Source organism: Tachypleus tridentatus, chromosome 13 (assembly GCF_004210375.1).
Source record: "Tachypleus tridentatus isolate NWPU-2018 chromosome 13, ASM421037v1, whole genome shotgun sequence".
Lineage (NCBI taxonomy): Eukaryota > Metazoa > Arthropoda > Merostomata > Xiphosura > Limulidae > Tachypleus > Tachypleus tridentatus.
In genome coordinates, this window is record NC_134837.1 from 74,220,605 (window position 1) to 74,239,790 (window position 19,186).

At 32.3% G+C, this 19,186-nt stretch overlaps 1 protein-coding gene across 5 annotated transcripts in view; it reads left to right on the top strand.

Annotated features, from left to right (window-relative positions):
- The first annotated feature begins 5,318 nt into the window (after positions 1–5,318).
- LOC143241108 (uncharacterized) overlaps positions 5,319–19,186 on the top strand; it is a 74,832-nt gene continuing 60,964 nt past the window's right edge. For 2 of the 5 annotated variants that reach the window (XR_013022178.1, XR_013022179.1), the window contains exons 1-2: positions 5,319–6,656; positions 17,159–17,323. Coding sequence is in view for 3 of the 5 variants with exons in the window: in XM_076484666.1 (XP_076340781.1) it covers positions 6,291–6,656; positions 17,159–17,323 (531 nt within the window). In the remaining 2 variants the exon portion in view is untranslated. The remainder of the gene's footprint in view (positions 6,657–17,158; positions 17,324–19,186) is intronic. The other 3 variants (XM_076484666.1, XM_076484668.1, XM_076484665.1) reach the window with 3 other exon arrangements.

The following is a 19,186-nucleotide window of genomic DNA, read 5'->3' on the forward strand; positions in this document are numbered from 1 at the left end:
TACACCAGACATTAGTTAATCTTCATTATTCGATAGATTATTTTTCTTTTATAAATTTATACATTAAAATGAACAGATAGAAAATGAACACTGTGGTTGCATACCACAATGTAAAAACTAGATGTTACCAGTATTTACTTTTACCTTCCGAAGCAAACCTATAATTCACTAAAAAAAATCCATAAAGAGTTGTAAATACTTTAGGTAACTTAAATTATAGTGTTTTGAATGTAACATTGTGGTGTTTATTTTCACCTAAAAACTGATTTCACGACGAATATTAGATAAACGGATTCGCTTAAAAATAGAAGATGCGTTTATGAAATAAAGAGTACTTCCAAATCTGATAAATAAGTTTACCTAATGTGTGTGAATTAATAAAGATGGATAAATTTGATAAAAATTAATACAATCTTTATTATGAAATAAGTTTATTCTACTAGAGTTTGTTTAGCATCGTAACTTTCGTTCTGTTGAAAATAATCTCCATTAAATAAAAAAACAAACTTATTTTGAAATAAGTCTTTAGTGACGATCATTTAATAAAACTGAACTTAGAAAATAATTCCGAATTTAAACAGTAGTTTGGCCCCCCGCTAGTACAGCGGTATGTCTCAGAATTTACAACTCTAAATCAGGGGTTCGATTCCCCTCGTTGAGCTGAGCAGATAGCTCTATGTGGCTTTGATATAAGAAAAACACAAACACACGCAGTAATTTGGTTTCTTTGTTCAGTTAACAGCGTCAGTTCATGACCTTTGTTCTTCCAATCGGGATGCTACGTTACAGAAATATCCTCTGGACAGAACAGACATTATTTACTATAGGGAACAAAAGAACAAGACAGTTTCAACAATTTACTGAAACATACGTTTATAGTAAATTTTACACAAACGAAATAGATCAAATATTTGAAAAATTCCTATGTTACTAAAGGAGGTAGAAAACACTGTCTGCATGTAGCATCATATCATCTAACAGTCACAATTAATTCATGTTAATACAAAATATCATCAAGTGCATGTAACATTAAACTTTCAAAACATTAGTGTTTCAAAAGTTTTCAATTAATTTCCAGTATAATAGAAATTTACTTCAAAAGCAACAAAGTAATTTGAAATGTAAAAGTATACACATATTGCAAAAGAACTCTAAAACAACTTCTAGGGTGCGCTATCTAGACGTTGCTATTGAAACCTTATTCAAGAAACAAGATTTTGGAATGATTGAAGTTCAGTGATTGGAAAAGGGTTAACCTAGAATAATTTGGAATTATCTATTTCCCCTTTATAAATTTAGTAGTCATTGACTAACATCATCATGGAAGCATTTGCGATGTTTTCAAATTTTATGAAATATTAATTTTGTGGTATGAACGGTAATAATATTAATTTTTTATTTATTTAAGGTTATTGTTTTATTTCATTTAAAAATAAATGTAGACTGAAGTTGCTTTCAATGTTTCATCTATCATGCTAAGACATTATGAAAAAGAATTCGATATGGTAATAATTTAGTATTAGTAAAGATATGAATGTGGGCCAAAATTTTAGCATACTTCCTTTTCGTGTTGTTTATAATATTAAAAATAAAGCTTCAGAAAGAACAAGTTATGCTTGTTATTATTTGCGTATTTGACATAGGCTTAGTGTAACGCTAGACTACCTACGCTCCTAGGCCTGTCATGTTTTGGCGGTTAGGGGGCTCGACTCCCGATGTGCGAATCGCGGGTTTGAGTCTCCGTCACCGAACATGCTTGCTCTTCCAGCTGATGGGACATTATAATGTAGTTGGTAATCCTACTAGTCGACTAGAGTAGCCCAAGAGTTGGCGATGGGTGGTGTTGACTTTGGTTTGTTTTGAATTTCGCGCACAGCTACTCGAGGGCTATCTGCGCTAGCCATCCCTATTTTTGCAGTGTAAGACTAGAGGAGATTAGAACCCGCGCCCTTCGGATTACAAGTCGAGTGCCTTAATCACCTGGCCATGCCGGGTCGACTAGCTGACTTCATTCTAGTTTACCGCTAATAAACTAATGGAAAGAGCACAGGTAAAGAAACAAGTCTAGCAAGAATTTTTTTTCAGATGAAGTTGATAAGCCTCGCCTTTGGGCTAGTAAGCGGTCTGTTATTGTAATTAAGACCAAAATACTAGATGACATATAGAATATTAAAACTATTGTTTTGATCACGAAAACCTGTGTTTAGGTTCAAAATGTATGTTTGAATATGTTTGGGTGAAGTTCAAAAATCTAAAAGCTGGAAACTGGGGTATAGCTGTATATGCATACAATACAACTTAAATAAGATCTGTTGTGATATTTAATAAATTATAATTAATCATAAAAAAACGAACTTTTAAAATGAATATTTGCATTCTGACGTCAAGGTCATTTGGTTTGAATTGAGTTCAAATAAATGCAAAAAGTGTGACGAAATTTCAGGACAATTTTAATGACTTATGTAATTTGCAGTATTCATACCAATAATTTAATACAATTTTTTTATTGTTTGCCCCTATATAAACATACGTGGTGGATGATTTTACTTTAGAGTATGTATAATATTTAAGAGTGAACAAGTCTAAAAATGATTTTTTTTATAGTTAATGAGCAGACTTTGTATTTTCTGTAGTTGATTCACAGGCTTTACTGTCTTATTAATGATACACATTTAAGTTTAACAAGAACTATACGCAGTGAAGTGCATGGAACATACAGTTATGTTTAAATTTTGTTCGTTATTGCATTTACATTTATTCTTGTCATGTACATACTTAACAAAGGAGTAAGTTCGTTTTATATGAAAAACTGAATTAGAATAAATGAAACACGCCATTAAATAAATGTTAAATAAGTATATTTTGTAAGACATTCCAAAAGTTGGGTAAATGTAGTATTTAAGTTGTCCCTTGGAGGGGGGCAAATATATATTTACATTAAAAGAGTGATTAAACGATAAGTAGCTCACCAATGGCACACGGGATATCTGTGAACTTTCAACGCTAAAAACTGGGTTTCGATACTCTTGGTGGACAGAGCATAGATAGCCATTTGTGCTTAATTATAAGTAACAAGTAAACTAGTAACTGTGACGTTCTTATTTTTATCTAAGTGTATGAAATAAGAAGGCAACACATAAAAGTAGAATCACTTTCATTACGTTGCGTATTTTGAGAAAAATCACAGACGCTTCTTAACCTGTTCAGTGCCGTAGACGAGATAACTCGTCCAAGCCGATCGGTAACACAGTGCCACGGACAAGTTAATTCATTCTCAATAATACCTAACTTCAACACTAGATATCAGCACCATATATGCATTTGACCTAGTTACAAATTGTTTCACTTTCGATTCAAAATGGCATCACGAAAAAGTTACAAAATGAAGAAGCATTAGAGTTGTAGCAGCAGAAATACTTGGCAGTCAACAGGTTAAATATTGAAACAAGATAATTGATGCATTCGTATTGAACTGTGCATATATCTTTCTGGTATAAATTTTCTGTTACACAATTTCAGCTTACACGTAAATTATGCACTAGGTATTATTATCATATTTAAAAGTGTTTGTTTTGAATTCCGCTGAAAGCTACACGAGGGGTATCTGACGTAGTCGTCTCTAATTTAGTAGTGAGAGACTACTTGAATTACTATTTTACCAATGGGTGGATCAGCGGAAGGTCTGAATACTTACAACGTTAAAAATTAGATTTCAATATTCACGGTTGGTACAGCATAGATAGTTACAAAAAGTACACTTTAGGGGTTCTTTTTTTAATTTGATATATCTTTTTTCTTAATATAATGTGGGCGCTGGTACAAGAATTGTAATTCTTCGGATTTACAATGCAAAAATGAGGGGTTCGATTCCCCTCGGTGGACAGCAGATAGCCCGCTTTGCAATAAGAAAACACAAACATACACATACAAACAAACTTAATATAATACCAAAAGCCATAGTGGTACTGAAATACAATCATGACAATACTTTGGTGAATGAATATAACATGATAGAAATGATATAGTGTTACAGATACACTGCTGGTCAAAATCTTAAGGCCAATGAACATAAAGAAAAAATATGCATTTTGCGTTGTTAGACTCAACCACTTATTTGAGTAGAGCTTCGAAAGATGAAAATAAGAAAAGGGAAAATAAAAAAAAAATAGGATTTAATAGAGAAAATGTGAACACTATGAAATTAGCCTAAATACTAGCTGGTCAAAAGTTTAAGACTATACTGAAACGAAGCGTTAATCGGTAAAGATGTAACGAAATTTAGTCATTTGTGTTCAAGCATTAGCGTTGTCAACATCTTCCACTGACATCAGCCCGGCATGGCCAGCTAGTTAAGGCGTTCAACGTTACTGTTTAATGTGGAAATATAATACCATAACAATTAAATAAAATTTGAGAACACACTAGTAGCTAGTAAACTATGCTTCCTCTGTATCAGTAGTATCTGTGTAAAAACATATTTTTGTAAAGCTATGGTACTGCCATAAATTTCTGTCATATCTGTCTAATTACTGCTACTGTTGTTGTTATTTTGAATTAAGCACAAAGCTACACAATGGGTTATCTGTGCTCTGCTCACCACAGGTATTTAAACCCGGATTTTAGCGTTGTAAGTCCGCAGACATACCACTGAGCCACTGGGGGGCTACTGCTACTGTAACCTGTTGGCATAGGTGAAAGCCAGGACATATTTTCATGGGATTCCAATTCACTCCGTTAGTTTTCAAAAGCGCTCGGATTTCCTTTATTGTGATATAACATTTTTCACTTACTTTTGGCTCCACGGTGGTAAAGCAGAATGTCCGCGGATTTACAACATTAGAGACCAGGTTTGGATACTCGTCTTGGGCAGAGCACGTATATATAGCTCATTATGTAGCTTTATGCCTAATTACAAACAAACATCTTTGAAGAATTGATAATAATGAAGCAACTTCATTCTGTTTCTTTTCGTGGCAGCATATAACGGTCACAGCATCAGTAACGCTTTAAAATATTTTATAACAACTATTGTTGTTGTCGTTGTTAGGTATGTTTCAGATATTAGCTGAAAGTCAGGGATGTTGTCTGCTCTAGCCGTCCCTAATTTTCAAGTGAAGGGAAAACGGCACTCATCATCAATTTTGGGCTACTTTTGTTTGACTGAATGATGAGCTTGCATATCCATCCTTGTAATACATCCAAAGCCCAAAATAAAGAGGTATTTTTTTTCTTTTTGGCAAAAAATAAAAATTTTAAATTTGTTCGTTTACCATGCCGTAATTTACTCAGAGCGCATCAAATGTTATGAAACTTGTTGCTCGGTAGTCAAGCAATTGCCACGTGTCCATAACGTCACAGCAGAAATTTGCAGATGACAGATCTTTTGTACTACAGTAAAAATACACTGATTTATTTAGGCCTAATTACGAACAATTTGCTCTACAGTAAAACGCCGGTTCTTTTAGGCCTAGCCACGAACACCTTGCTCTTTGAAGTACAGTAAAACACGCTGATTCATGTAGGCCTAGAAACGAACAATTTGGTGAACTCCTTAAAAATGTTGTGGATATATCTTGCTGCGAAATTTTCAATTTCTCTCAGATGAAGAGTCCCGTCACAGGAAATGACAATGAGAATACTAGAAGTACAAACAAAGGAACTGATTCAACATACATTTCGCCTAGAAATTAGGATATTGTTATTTTGACGTTGTAAAGCAGGCCTAAATGAATCAACAGTTTTCACTGTTGCAAAAATGCCGTCTCTAAGTGACAGGTGCATTATTTCACATGTTTACTGGTATGATCACATGATTATTCGCTGTTACATTTTGAAAAGTTAACAGTTTTAACGGTTTATTATTTGTTTTTAAAATTAGATCAAAATCTTCAATAAAATATTAAACATTAACCGATTAAGATGTACATACAGGCTCGGAGGAGTAGGATAAATATGCTATATGAAGATACTAATTAATTTTATTTAGTACAACTGGAAACAGAAGAAGAGGTGCAATAAAACAATTATTGGTCATTTGTTGCTCTCATAACCAGCCAATAATAGTTTATTGCAACATGGTAAATTAGTTAATTTCAACGTAGTTTTAAATTTTGGTTTCCAAAACTAAAGTAATGCATTATTTTTCAGGAATTGTCATTTCGGATACCAGAAATAAAACAGAATTCGGATTTTATTGCAGTATTTTGTTTTAGCCTTCTAATATTGTGTTAACGACGTTTATAAATCACATGTAGTTGGGATCTGAATAAGTGTAATGGGACAGATCAGATATGTTACATCCAAACATTTCTGGGGATTTGGTGCTTCATGACTGGAAATTTTGTGAAGTACTAGAAGAAAGTTCTGATGAGGATTCCCAAAGTTTAGTGACAAATAAAATTAGTAAGACCCGAGTTATGGGTGCCACTTCTTCCTGTCCTCGAACATGTTCATTAGAAGCTTCTTCAAGTGGAGTAAATATAACATCGCGAAAAGAAAATAACAAGAAGAAGGATAGGCCTTCTGCATCAAGAGCAAACAGTGTTCGTCCAAAACACAATAAAAATAAAGGCAACTCATCTCGTGGGAAAGTGAAGAAGCCATCTCTTACAGCTAAAGAAATTACAAATTTTGAAGACATTTCTGCAGAAAATTTGGTAGGTGTAAGCATCTATATTAGAGGTAACTATATATATTCTATAAATGTTTTGTTTACTGGTGAATGAAATGGACGTTGTAGACTAACATACGTATTTTGTTATTAGAATGTAAAACACTCATATGAGTGTGTATGTGCACATACTCACAAACAAATATGCATACATATATATATTAAATACCTTCTATTTAGTATTGTAAACATAAATGGCATCTTACTTAATACAGAGACTAAACAGTGGGTCAGAGATCCATGAGATCTAGGCATAGAACTACTGATCAAAAACAGTTATTCAGTAACTGAATAACTGAAGTTTAACATTTCTACAACTAAAAGTGCTAAATGTATACTGTTATACAGTGGCATATAGTGATTTAAATTTCCACAATCTAGTATTTGTTCTAGTATGTTAACAGTTAGGTTGCAATTTGGTCTAAGCTTTCTTATTAGATAATAAATATAATGCAGAAAATTTGCTGAGATATTTTGAAATTTAGGATTTTCAAGGCATGTAAGCCATGTTGTTGGCATAAAGCATAAATGGCAAAACTGGGGGAACACTGGGGCACATGCCTCCAATTTTGACCCAGTAGCAAAGTACTTTTGAACAGGAAATAAAGACATATGTATAACTATAATGGAAATTCAATCTTTCAGTTTTGAATTCATTGGTCATGGTTAACAGTAAATAAGCCATTCTCAATTACTTGTGTCTCCAATTTCAAATATATTCTCCTGTCTATGGTGTTTGGATGTTATTTCATCATAATTGTCACCTCATTTTTGAGTGGCTTGCAAATTCTGCTTTATTTGGTGGGCAAGAAGTCTTAGACAGACTTCAATGTAGTTTTGAAAGTTTTCTTGTGCAGCAGCCTATTTATTGGGTTTCTCTTGCATGTGGTCTTATCAGAGGTAAGTCAATATTTCACTTCTATTATATCTTTGCTCCTAACATCCCACTCTGTGGTATAAAGGACATCTTTATGCTCTTTTCTCTTTTGGTGCACACTCAGTAGTTTGGACATACAGGATGAATAGCATTGAATTTTTTTATGATGGGAAAAGATGAGCAATTTAAACCAATGAAAGGTAAAGCTTCCTTTGAAACAATTTATATTGATTCAAAGACATTGCAAGTTGAATTGCTACTTACCTCCTTTAACATCTTATTTTCATCTTCATCCTTCAATGATGAAATTATATGAAAAATTGGGACAAAAGTGAATGATCCACTTCTTTTGGCATGGAAATTGGAGGGACTTCCACATTAAGAAATGTAATGGTAAATGGAGACTTAGTCATATATTCGAACTCCATAGTATGGTTAACACCAAAATCTAATATGGCTTGTATAATAATGAATTATTTATAAATTTTAGTTAAAAAATAAGCAGAGCTTTACAAAATGTTTACCCTGGTCACTGGTCAGAACAAGAATGGCCATTATGGCTGCTATCCTGTATTAAATCAAAATTAATGGTTGCACTGGTAAACCTATCCAGAGATAATTAAGGTTGCAGGTAGATTTTACTTGGATATATCTGATAGCTCAATGTGGGTTTCCTCTAAAATAGGATAAAACAGTGGATAGATATTGTTTCACTGCACTAATTTCTAACAAAAATCACAGTATGTTAAGTCATAATGGAAATTTATCTTTACTACATAGGTATAGAGTGGACTTACTTTGTGTAAGCTGTGTCTTCAGCCAACTTAGTTTTAACAGTTAGGTATATCCAAACACAAATATGCAGGCTTGTACTTACTTCAGACCATGAATAAAAGTTTTTCTTGTGTAAAAATCAGAGATATCTGTGGAATAACACTAATTTATATGTTGAAGTTATATTCATCACTAAAGGAAAAACAACACATACAACCATACTAAAGCAGCATCTGCAGGTGTTGTGACTTCCCATAACATGAAGTTGGCAAACTTTGATTCTGTTTTATATAGTGGAGCTACTATAGTTACCACTGCAAGTTACTTTTGCTCTAATAACCTCTTTGAAGTTATCAATTTTGTACTTTGCTTTCTTAGATAAATCTTTCATCAGGGATATGATATTCCTGATGTCAAAGAGTTGTCATATAGACTTACTTGGGAGTTCCTTCACAGATGTATTAAGATAATTTTTTTCTCAATTGACTGGTGCCATGCTAGTGTATGCTTTGCAGAGTGTTGCAGCATGTTCACATATACAACTAGGTTTTAGTGGGAATCTTGTTTATTATCCTTGAATTATGACTTATAAAGAGCATAGTTTTATATTAGTCAAATCACTAATACAAATTTGAAAACGGTTTCCCAGCTGCAGTGCTAATCAGGTTTTAGGTATTTCACAGTATCTAGTGCTGGACAATCTAAACAAATCAGTAAACATTGCAATATTTTTTTCCAAGTCCAGAAAGTCCAAGTGGTTATACATATCTGGCAATACTGTGTAAGGAATTGATCTAAAGCTACCTTTTCTGAACCCCTGAAATGTTTCAACATGTAATGTGTTTTAACCCACTGTTTTATTACAGTTGTCAGAACAACTTACCATAACTTATTTCATATGAATGACTATAGAATTAGAGTCAACATAGGCATTGGGTCCTCTCTAACAGCTACAGGTCTTACATTTTGCTAAATGTTTTGTTTGCTTGTTTGATGCATTTTATGCAAAGTTGCTTGATGGCTATTTGTGCTAGCTATCCATAATTCAGAAGTGACAGGCTGGAAAAAAGGTAACACCACCACCTGCACACCCTTAGGTTTCTCTTTAGCTGAAACAAAAAGTGGTATTGATCATTATATTATAATGTTCCAATGGCTGAAAGGGTGAGTACAATCACTGATGAGAATTTAACTCATGAAATGCAGGTTGTTAGTCAAACATGATAATCACCATGCTATGTCAGGTTTGCTAAACATTAAACTCCTGCGTGTACCTGCTCAAGCAGTGTGCTGCTGTAGCAGTTGTATTACCACTAGAGACTGCTTACATTGTAGTGTGGCAATTGATAAGTTAAATAAAGGAAGCTATATTTAAATAAAAGTAGTTGAAAATAGTATTTACTTGTAAATAAATTACAAATAATACAGACATCAAAATACTGGATAATGCAAGAAGCAAATATCATTACTTCAAAAGTAAATACTTTCTTCATACAGAATCAAATCTGTGTGAAAATGTTAAAACTGTTTTCGTAGCTCACATTCTTTGTGTAATCAGTCAGTGAGAAAACTAAATTACAAGAAATCAAAGTGTTTCTACTCCACATGACAGTTGCAAAGCAGCATTCTGTATACATGGTACAGTAGGATATAATGCAACCATCACTTCTGTGATCTGAGTATGCTAAAGAAAGTAACAACTGAATTTATTATACAACATCAACCAGATTTATCATGTTTCAAACTAGAACTTGGAATTATATTTTTTTAAATTTTTAGATGTGAAATTTAGGCTGTTTGGAAAGTTAGATATGTAGTATTTGCATACCAAAAGCCTTCAAGCTCAGCATAAGCTTGAGCCAACTGAAATATTACTTGTCACTGCTAGCAAAAACAACAGGTCAAACTATCTTTTTTTCGAATTCAGTGAGTCCCTAGCCAATACTCTTACCTTTTTTTCATAGAAATTCAGTATCAACTGAATATTTTAATGTTTGAAGTAAAACATTCTCTCACCATTATTAATGAAAATATCCTGTGCACTATACCTTCAAAAAAGCTTTTCAGGTCAATAATATCACAGTTAACTTCATATCATAAAATCTTAACTTTCTTTATTTTCATTCAATTGTTTCTTGATTATTGTGTTCTCAGTGTAATTGATTCATTTAATAAAAATAACACTCATTAATTATGTTATGTAATATCAATACATGTGTGAAATACCACACACACACACACACACATATATATTTTTCTCAGACAAAGAATGCCCTACATGCTGTCACACACACTAGCAGCTGTAGATAAACTGCCTCTGGCTCATATGTCATAATCGTGGTAACCTACACAGGCTGCCTCTGTTTTCTATTTCTTGATATTTGTTTTCTTGGCATTACAAAATAGATAAAAATTGGTAGAATTCAGTCAAACATTTTAGCTGAAATTCTTACAACCAGAAGTATATTTGTGCTTTTACTACAGTAAATATTAATATACATTCAAAACAATGGCTAAGGGCAATAACACACTTAACATATATTTACTGCCCTAACTATCCACCACTATTAATAACCAACCCATCAAGATAGTATATATTGTTGTATGTGAGTTTATTCCAGACTGAGCAAGTACTATATTAATTGTTGAATTTGTAAAATATATCTTACCTAGAGCAGCAGCAGCAATCATATGATTGATAATTACCATAAGAGAATAAGGGAGGTTATAACTTCAAGATACCTACCAATTGATAAGACAGTTATCAAATTTCCAAAACAGTGTACAGCTTTGCAGCTACCTTTGTTACAGGAAGCCATAAAGTGTTTTTTTCAGGTGAATGACACAGAATTACTGGTAGGTAAAGTGACAGTAGACTGACAATTTTCTTGACTGGTATCTCATATGAAAACTGCATGTACATCTACATAAATGAAAAATTTTAACAAATATCCATATTAAAACAAGAAGTTATAAATGCATAGTATGTCTGTCAACCACACTTCCTACCTTACCCTCTTACTTGAGACTTGTTTTTCAGCTAATGTTAACTTTAAACCTAAGGAACAATTAAATCTATAAACAAACATTGTCAAAAGAGCAGTATAACTTTTTCTTGTCTGTTTAAAACTTATACATAATGTAGATGACATAATCCTTTAACAAAGGTATAATACATTGATGTATTAATCTCTTCCATAATGTATCCTCTAACAATGAACACAATGATCTTAAACAATAATCAATAACAAAGAAAAATAATATATACTCAAGAACATTTTCACAAAGAAAAATAATACATTATAAAAGTAAACCTTTAGCATTATTAAAGTTCAAAGTTCACATGAAAATGCCCTTTGACAGAGATCATAATTATAAGTAATTACAATACAAGTTAAAAATTCACATGCCAGTATCTTATATCACATCACAATACAAATTCTTTGACAATGAGTTATTATTTCCTGATTACATTACTATTTGAGAGCTTAAAAAAAGAATAATTTACAATAATCATATTACACAAAAAGATATAACAATGAAATTACATGTGAATCCCTTCAACAATGATGGTACTGAAATATGGCAAAATACCATCTGATGCTGATACATCATAATAACAACAGTTACTGTGACAGCAGTGAGTCATTGAATTTATATCGCTAAAATCAAGGGCTTGATTCTCCTTGGTGGATGCAGCAGATAGCTTGATGCGGCTTTAATATGAGAAGAACACATGCACATACAAGAACAGATAATGACAAAATAACACAATCAGAAGTAAAAACAAAAAAGAGAAATGTACACTTTAAATAAGATTGATTAATAAGGACAAAATCTTTAATAAAATAACGGTTACATCACACACTAAAATCAGTAGCTACAAAATAGAGGGCCTGACATGGCCAGGTGGGTTAAGGCATTTGATTCATAATCTGAGGGTCGCGGGTTCGGATCCCTGTCACACCAAACATGCTCACCATTTCCTCCATGAAGGCATTATAATGTGACAGTCAATCCCACTATTCATTGGTAAAAGAGTAGCCCAAGAGTTGGTGGTGGGTGATGATGACTAGCTGCCTTCCCTCTAGTTGTACACTGCTAAATTAGGGATGGCTAGCACAGATAGCCCTTGTGTAGCTTTGTGCAAAATTAAAAAAACAAACAAACAATATAAAATGGGAATTTATACATCAGTACCTATCTGCTGAAATGAAAAGTCATATGTAAGCATGATGAAACATGCAGGAATAGCTTTATATTAATATAAGGAAATAAATAAAATAAGCCTTTTAAGAATTATAATTTATATCAATCAGCACAAAGTAAAACAAAATCAAAAATATAAATAGACAAATACTTCTTATTTACAACTATGTATTAGTTAGATATTTTTAAAACATATATTAAACAAAATATAACCACTTAAGTGGAAAAATATAGTACAAGTCAAATAGACTCTAATATTAAGCATAAAACAAACTATGAATGCCTTATTAACAACAATAATATTTACCTAAATATATAAAGGAGATAATGCATTTCACACTTGTGTAAAACAATGAAATAAAATCCTTAACAAGTAATTAAATAAATCTTGCTATGGCAAATACAGAAACATGAAACATTTCCTCAACTGCAAAAATATTTACATTATTTACAATTCACTCTTAAAGCAACCCATGTTAGAAGCCCTAACTGTATTTGAAGCTCTTGAGTAGATTCTCTTAGATAGCCATGGACTTTTTGATAATGGCAGTCATTTGCTGTATGATGTCTTCGGTTGTTTGTTAGAGCTTTGTGTGTCAAGACCAGTTCTACTTAAATCCATTTTACTTCCTCTTCTTGCCTGCGTGATGACTCTGGTCATTTCCATAGCTGATCCTGCCTCTTTATATTTGACAACTTGTGTTAGGCAATGCTTTCTTAATATTGGAATCTGACCCCAGATCAATTAGTATTGATAACCATATATGATGCAGTGGGGAGTTCTAACCTCATTTGTTTCTAAGGTGGAATACAAAGTTGATTTAGTATTTTGGTTTCTTTGGTCAAGTAGTATTTCTACAGGTTATGCATGTTTTCATCCCCTATATTTCCTACAGAACATCTATCTCTAATGATGAAATTTTGTAGAATGGACGGCAACTGCCTGTTGTGGAGACACAAGTGTAGAGGACGATGTTTTAAAAGTATTCCCCCTTTTGTCACTGACCCGAATGCAAAAGTCAGAAGACTTGTTGTTGTCTATTCTACAAAGTTTCATCATGAATACTCTGCTTAAACAATCTATCAAAGAATATCTGTCTCTAATATTTATGAATGGCTTAGACACCCAGACTTTTTAGGGTTTCCACTTAGCCAAGACATGTAGTTGTACTGCACAGTATTGTCATTCCCTTGATAGCTGCTAACACAACTTGGTTCTAACCTAAACAATTTCTTCTCCTACCGTCTGATTGTTACATGAACAGAGTATAGTTCCCGTAGGAAATGTACATGAATTGAGACTGCATACACTGGTTTCTACACTCGAGTTGACACAGGCTGTTGCACAAGCACAAACTTGTAATTTCTGACCATCAGAATTCACAAGTACATATTTTTTCCCTCAGGATTCCTTTCAGATACAAGTTTATTATCAACCAGATGGAACTACAAAGTTTCTCCTACAGTTGTTGCTTTTTTTCTTCCACAGTACACCTACAGGCTGCACTTTCATTCATCTTGAATGCACATTGTACTGAATCTATCATAAGAAAATATTTGGTAAACCAACAAGAACACAAATTCACATCTCATAGACATCTAGGCTTTTGTGCAGCACTTCAGGTTCTGGTCAAGTCCCATTCAAACAAAACCATTGATGTTGGAGAACTGATCAAGTACCTTTTTAGTCTTTCCCTTACAGCATTGATACTGCTGATGGGTATTTGACAAAAACTGATAAATCTAAAGAATTTCACAATCTAATGAAGGAAGTTGATTATGTCAATATCCCTGTTGAGTTAACAATATTGTTAGTTGAAGATAGTAATGCTGTGTTCCACTCCTTGAGAGAAATCCCTGAAAACTTAAAAGAGATACCTCATAGAATATTTGTTAGCCTACTGAAGAAAATGGATCTAGTATTCTGTACTGATATGCATAAAGAATGATCAACCAAACAAGTAGAGTAAGACAGATGTGGTTGTAGTGATAAATTGATTATCTGATACCAAATGACGATAAAACCTGCAAACTGGAGAAACTTCCTTCTCAACAGTGAAAAAACCCAGCTAATTGCTATTCTCCATAATCTGTGGAGTTGGGAATGGTTTTGTACCAAAGCTCAGAAACAGAAAACATAGACTCCAGTTGTTGAGGGTCATTGCTACTTGTTGGAATCAAGTGGTGAGAGAACAACGTTGAGAACAGAGTTGCCAATATTATACTGATCCAGGAAGAGACAGACTTATGAGTAATTTTGTACTGTGTCTATGGTCAGGATCATGGATTTTACGTTGTCTGCATCAGAAGTTCAGATACATATGTATTCTTTATAGCTCTAGATCATGCAGTGCAACTCCTGATCCCGTATCTGTTTGTTATAGGTACATAAAATAGTAATAAACTAATTAATATATCAGAACTGGTTCATGAATATGGCCAAGAATTTTGCACAGCACTGATGGTTCTGCACATTTTCACACATTGTGACACAACATGTGCCTTCAAGGTTATTGGTAAAGTGTGACTAATGAAACTGCTGCAAAAGATTCCTGCCTCCCAAAGTGTTCTAAGCAGAAGGAATTCTTAGACTGTTCCTTGTCAAATACAGTTCAGTTTAGAAGAACTGACATGTGCAATGTATGGAAAATTCCATTTTAGAAGTGTTGATGACCTGTGTTTCCCCATTCTTAAGGAGAAATTTGGTGGTAAAGATGGGAGTGTGAGTTTCAATCACAAGGTCAACCATAGCTATCTCTCTGTCAGGAAGTGTTATGCTAACATATTTAATAGTGAATTATATGGAATCAGGAATTATACCAATGTCTCTCAACCACGTGTACCACCACTATCAGAAGTGCACAGATGGACAGCGATCAATAGCAGACTTGAACCTCTGTTCCTATCAGAACTGGCCAAAGAAATTTAATTGAGTGAAGATAACGATGTTAACACTGAGTCAGATGGCTTAGTCTCTGAAAGAGACAGTGAAGAGTAAATTTCCTGTACATATGAAATCTTGTACATAGAACTTATACATGGAACATTTGTCATGTACGTGTAATATTTACATTATTGTGATTTATGTTAATCTTGTTCCTAAATTTAGTTTCATTTTTTCAATTTGTGATATATTCTAGTCAAGTATGAATCTTCTAAGAAGTCTTAGCCTATTCAAGCTGGGATTACAAAAATCTGTATAGACTAAATTTGGGTAGCTTGTAATATGTATGTAGAACAATGGTTGAAGTTTCTAATGAGTGGATTGTTGTATACTATATCAAGGCTTTTATTTGACTGTAAGAATGGAGTAGCCTCACAATTCTTGATGTTCTTGTTTTCCTCCATACTCTGAGGAATCATTCCAACAGCCAGTTCAGTTAGAAGACCAGCTAGTTTGGTAACATAACATTTTGTGATGAACAAAAAATATTTGTGGCTTTAGTTCATTCTCATTTACTTGTCCTTTGCTGTCCTTGTTCATCATTATTCTTTGTTGAACATTTTCTGAACTTGTATTGTGATTATTTTTAGCTTTCTGTTTGAATTATTGTAGAATTATAGAAAAATCTAGAATGTTTACATTATATTTGATATTCTGAGATGAATTGGTTCTATGCAAGAATAACATAAATTCTCTTAATAATGGAAGGATTAAATAGAGAGTTTATGAAGTAATCTGAATGTGAAAACAGATTGAGTTTTAAGCTGTGTGACAAATGAAAAGACTGGACACGTGTCTTTGTTAAAACTAAAGGAAAAACAATATTATGCAAACCTATACTGAATTAGTAAATTGATTGTCAGCTTTCTTTCTCTCAAGGCAGACTTTTGTTGAACCAAACATTTAGGTACTAAGATTGAAAAAATATACCAATTCCATATTTACAAGAAATCTTTTATCTTTCCATTGTGATAACATTAGCATATAACTGGTCATTCTTCACAATATTTTTTGGGCTATAAAATACAGACATTAATCACTCAGCCATTGACCTGTCCTACTCTAACATGCAAAGTTGTTGCAATATTGCTTTAACCAAAGGAGATACTGTTTGCTATCAAAAACAAAAAACACCTAAAGGCAACTAAAACAAAATAATTTCAGTAGTTTTCTGTAGCATGTGTTTATGCTAAAATTGCAGCATTAACAGCTTTAACATTTTCAAATATTAATAAAATTAGTGGGAAAAATATGAAGTGCACACAAGTCACAGATATATTTATATATACTTATTCAAAAAGTATGAAATATTTAATAAATGGTACCACAAAATTCCACAGAGAAGTTAATGTTATTATTTTTGTGATTTTCAAGTTTTTGATATCCCAGGATCAAACCTGCTACTTCTTGCATGCTAGGTGAGCACTCTTATCACCTGGATCTAAAGGTCAGCATCCTCTAGCAGTTAAAAGTAAAATCCTTTCTAACTGTTAAAACTATCTGTCTACCACATTAATAAACACTAGTATTATGTATGGTTATTTTTATGTAATGATAATGTTCTGAAATGAAATATTCTTGAAAAAGCTTTGTTAAATGTAGAATTATAGAGCTATTAATCTTTTGAATTGGTTTATTGTCAGCACTTCTATTAAAACATGTTTTATGGCTTTTACTTTTACAGACATCAGATGTTAAACAGGAAGACAGTATTAACAATTTAAATCCCAGTGATGAACAGGATAATTTTCAAGACATTCCAAACAATTTACATCTCTTGGAGGAATCTGCAGCAACTTTAATTCAAGCCCAATTTCGTGGTTACATTTTGAGGAAAAAATTAAAACAAGTAAAATATATTAAGATACTTATGGTTTTTTTATGTATAATTTCTTTGTACATATTATTATTGAATTTTTTTGTCCAGAAGTAAAAAAATTATTGTTTAAACTAAAATGATTATTTTTGAAAGTTAAGTTAACAACCTTATTAAGCCATTTTGGTATATTGTACATTTTATAATAATTTATTAAAATTAACACTTTTCTATTAGATAATTTTACAAGTATGTTTTTCACTAGACTTGTAGTTATTTATGTCTGTTTGCAAACTATATGATTTTGTAATGTTAGGTAGAATATCAATATTCTTTGTGGATTAATATTAAAGTTAATTTTAATTTTAGTAATAAATTTTAAACTGATGTACATTTCCATTTCTACAAAATAACTTTTTATTCAATTTTATATGAAATTAAAGTGTAAGAAAAATTACTGTACCAGAGTACCAACTTACGGATAACTCAGTAGCAAATTGAAACAAAACCATTTATTTTTCACCAAAATGTTTCACTAATTATTTAAAAATAGAAGTTCTTTTGTATTTTTTTCTTATGCCAATTGCTGACAGATTTTGGATATCTATAATGAATATTATTTTATAATTATCTAATATCTTTGAAGGATTAGAAGTTTTTGGGTTTTTAAGAACCATGACCAAATGATCTTCTTTCTGATTTATAAATACACACTGAATAATTTTGCAAAATAAATGTAAATAAATAGGAAGCTTAAAACTTTCAAGGAATTACTGAGTCATAAAATATTTATTTGATAAAGTTTTGTTTTTATGTTTTGTGTTTTTTACAATCATATCTGATATATACAATTTTTAGAATTTCTCTGTGTGTTATTTGTAGTATTAATATAGAATGTTGATTGTGGCAGCAATCAAGTTCACTAAATTAGGTTTTTCAATAATGATGTCACATGCACTTTTGGTGAAAAAGATTGCTGTAAATAGAGATATTACATAGAAGTAGTGATCTTTCCCACAGGTATTTCAGATTATGCCAAATGGATACAATATCACTTGTTTTGAAGTGAATGTGATTGTTCATTACATGGATATTGCTTGTGTAGTAAGAAAATTGTTTTCTTCATCTGGTATAAGATTATTTGGGATTATTTCAGATATTAATTTACTATGAACACACTAAGAAGTACAGGGTGTTTGGAAAGTCACTGTGCAGTTTTGTAATTATATTTTATTCAGTCTATTTCAAGCCAGCAACTGATAGCAGTGTTTAGAAACAAAATAAGAAGGATCCAGGCCTGTATTGATGCCAATGGGGGTCACTTTCAACATTGTTTATAATTGTCATTCATATTTACCTCCTGTATTCTATATTGAAACATGTCTGTTAATAAATATATAAGTGCACAGTGACCTTCCAAACACCCTGTATATAGTAAAGGTACCACTAATTTCACTCATCTTAAACTTGATTGTGTGTATTGAAATCAAAATTTCATCTCTGTGCTTATGTGAGGTATATTTTATTGCTTCAGAATCAGTTGAGGTTAAAAGAACTCCGGCTTTGTTTTATGAAACATTTTTTGCTTATCTTCCATTATTCTGTGATTTCTACTTGCTTGCTCCTTACCAGGAAACCTAAGAAAACTAAGAATAGGTAGTAAGTAAAATATAGTAACCAGATAGGCATAGATACCACAATTAATGCTTAAGGATCTACAGGAAAAGCTAACATGGATAGTTCTTTCTGTTGGAGATACAAGACTGTTCAGTTTAAGAGTTATTATTAAGTTTATTTAATAATTATTTAGATTTCCTAACAAGAGTTTTAAAAGTTAATCATTTTAAAAGCAATAGTTATGTCAAGTTTTACTAAGTAACTCTGTATGAATTGTAC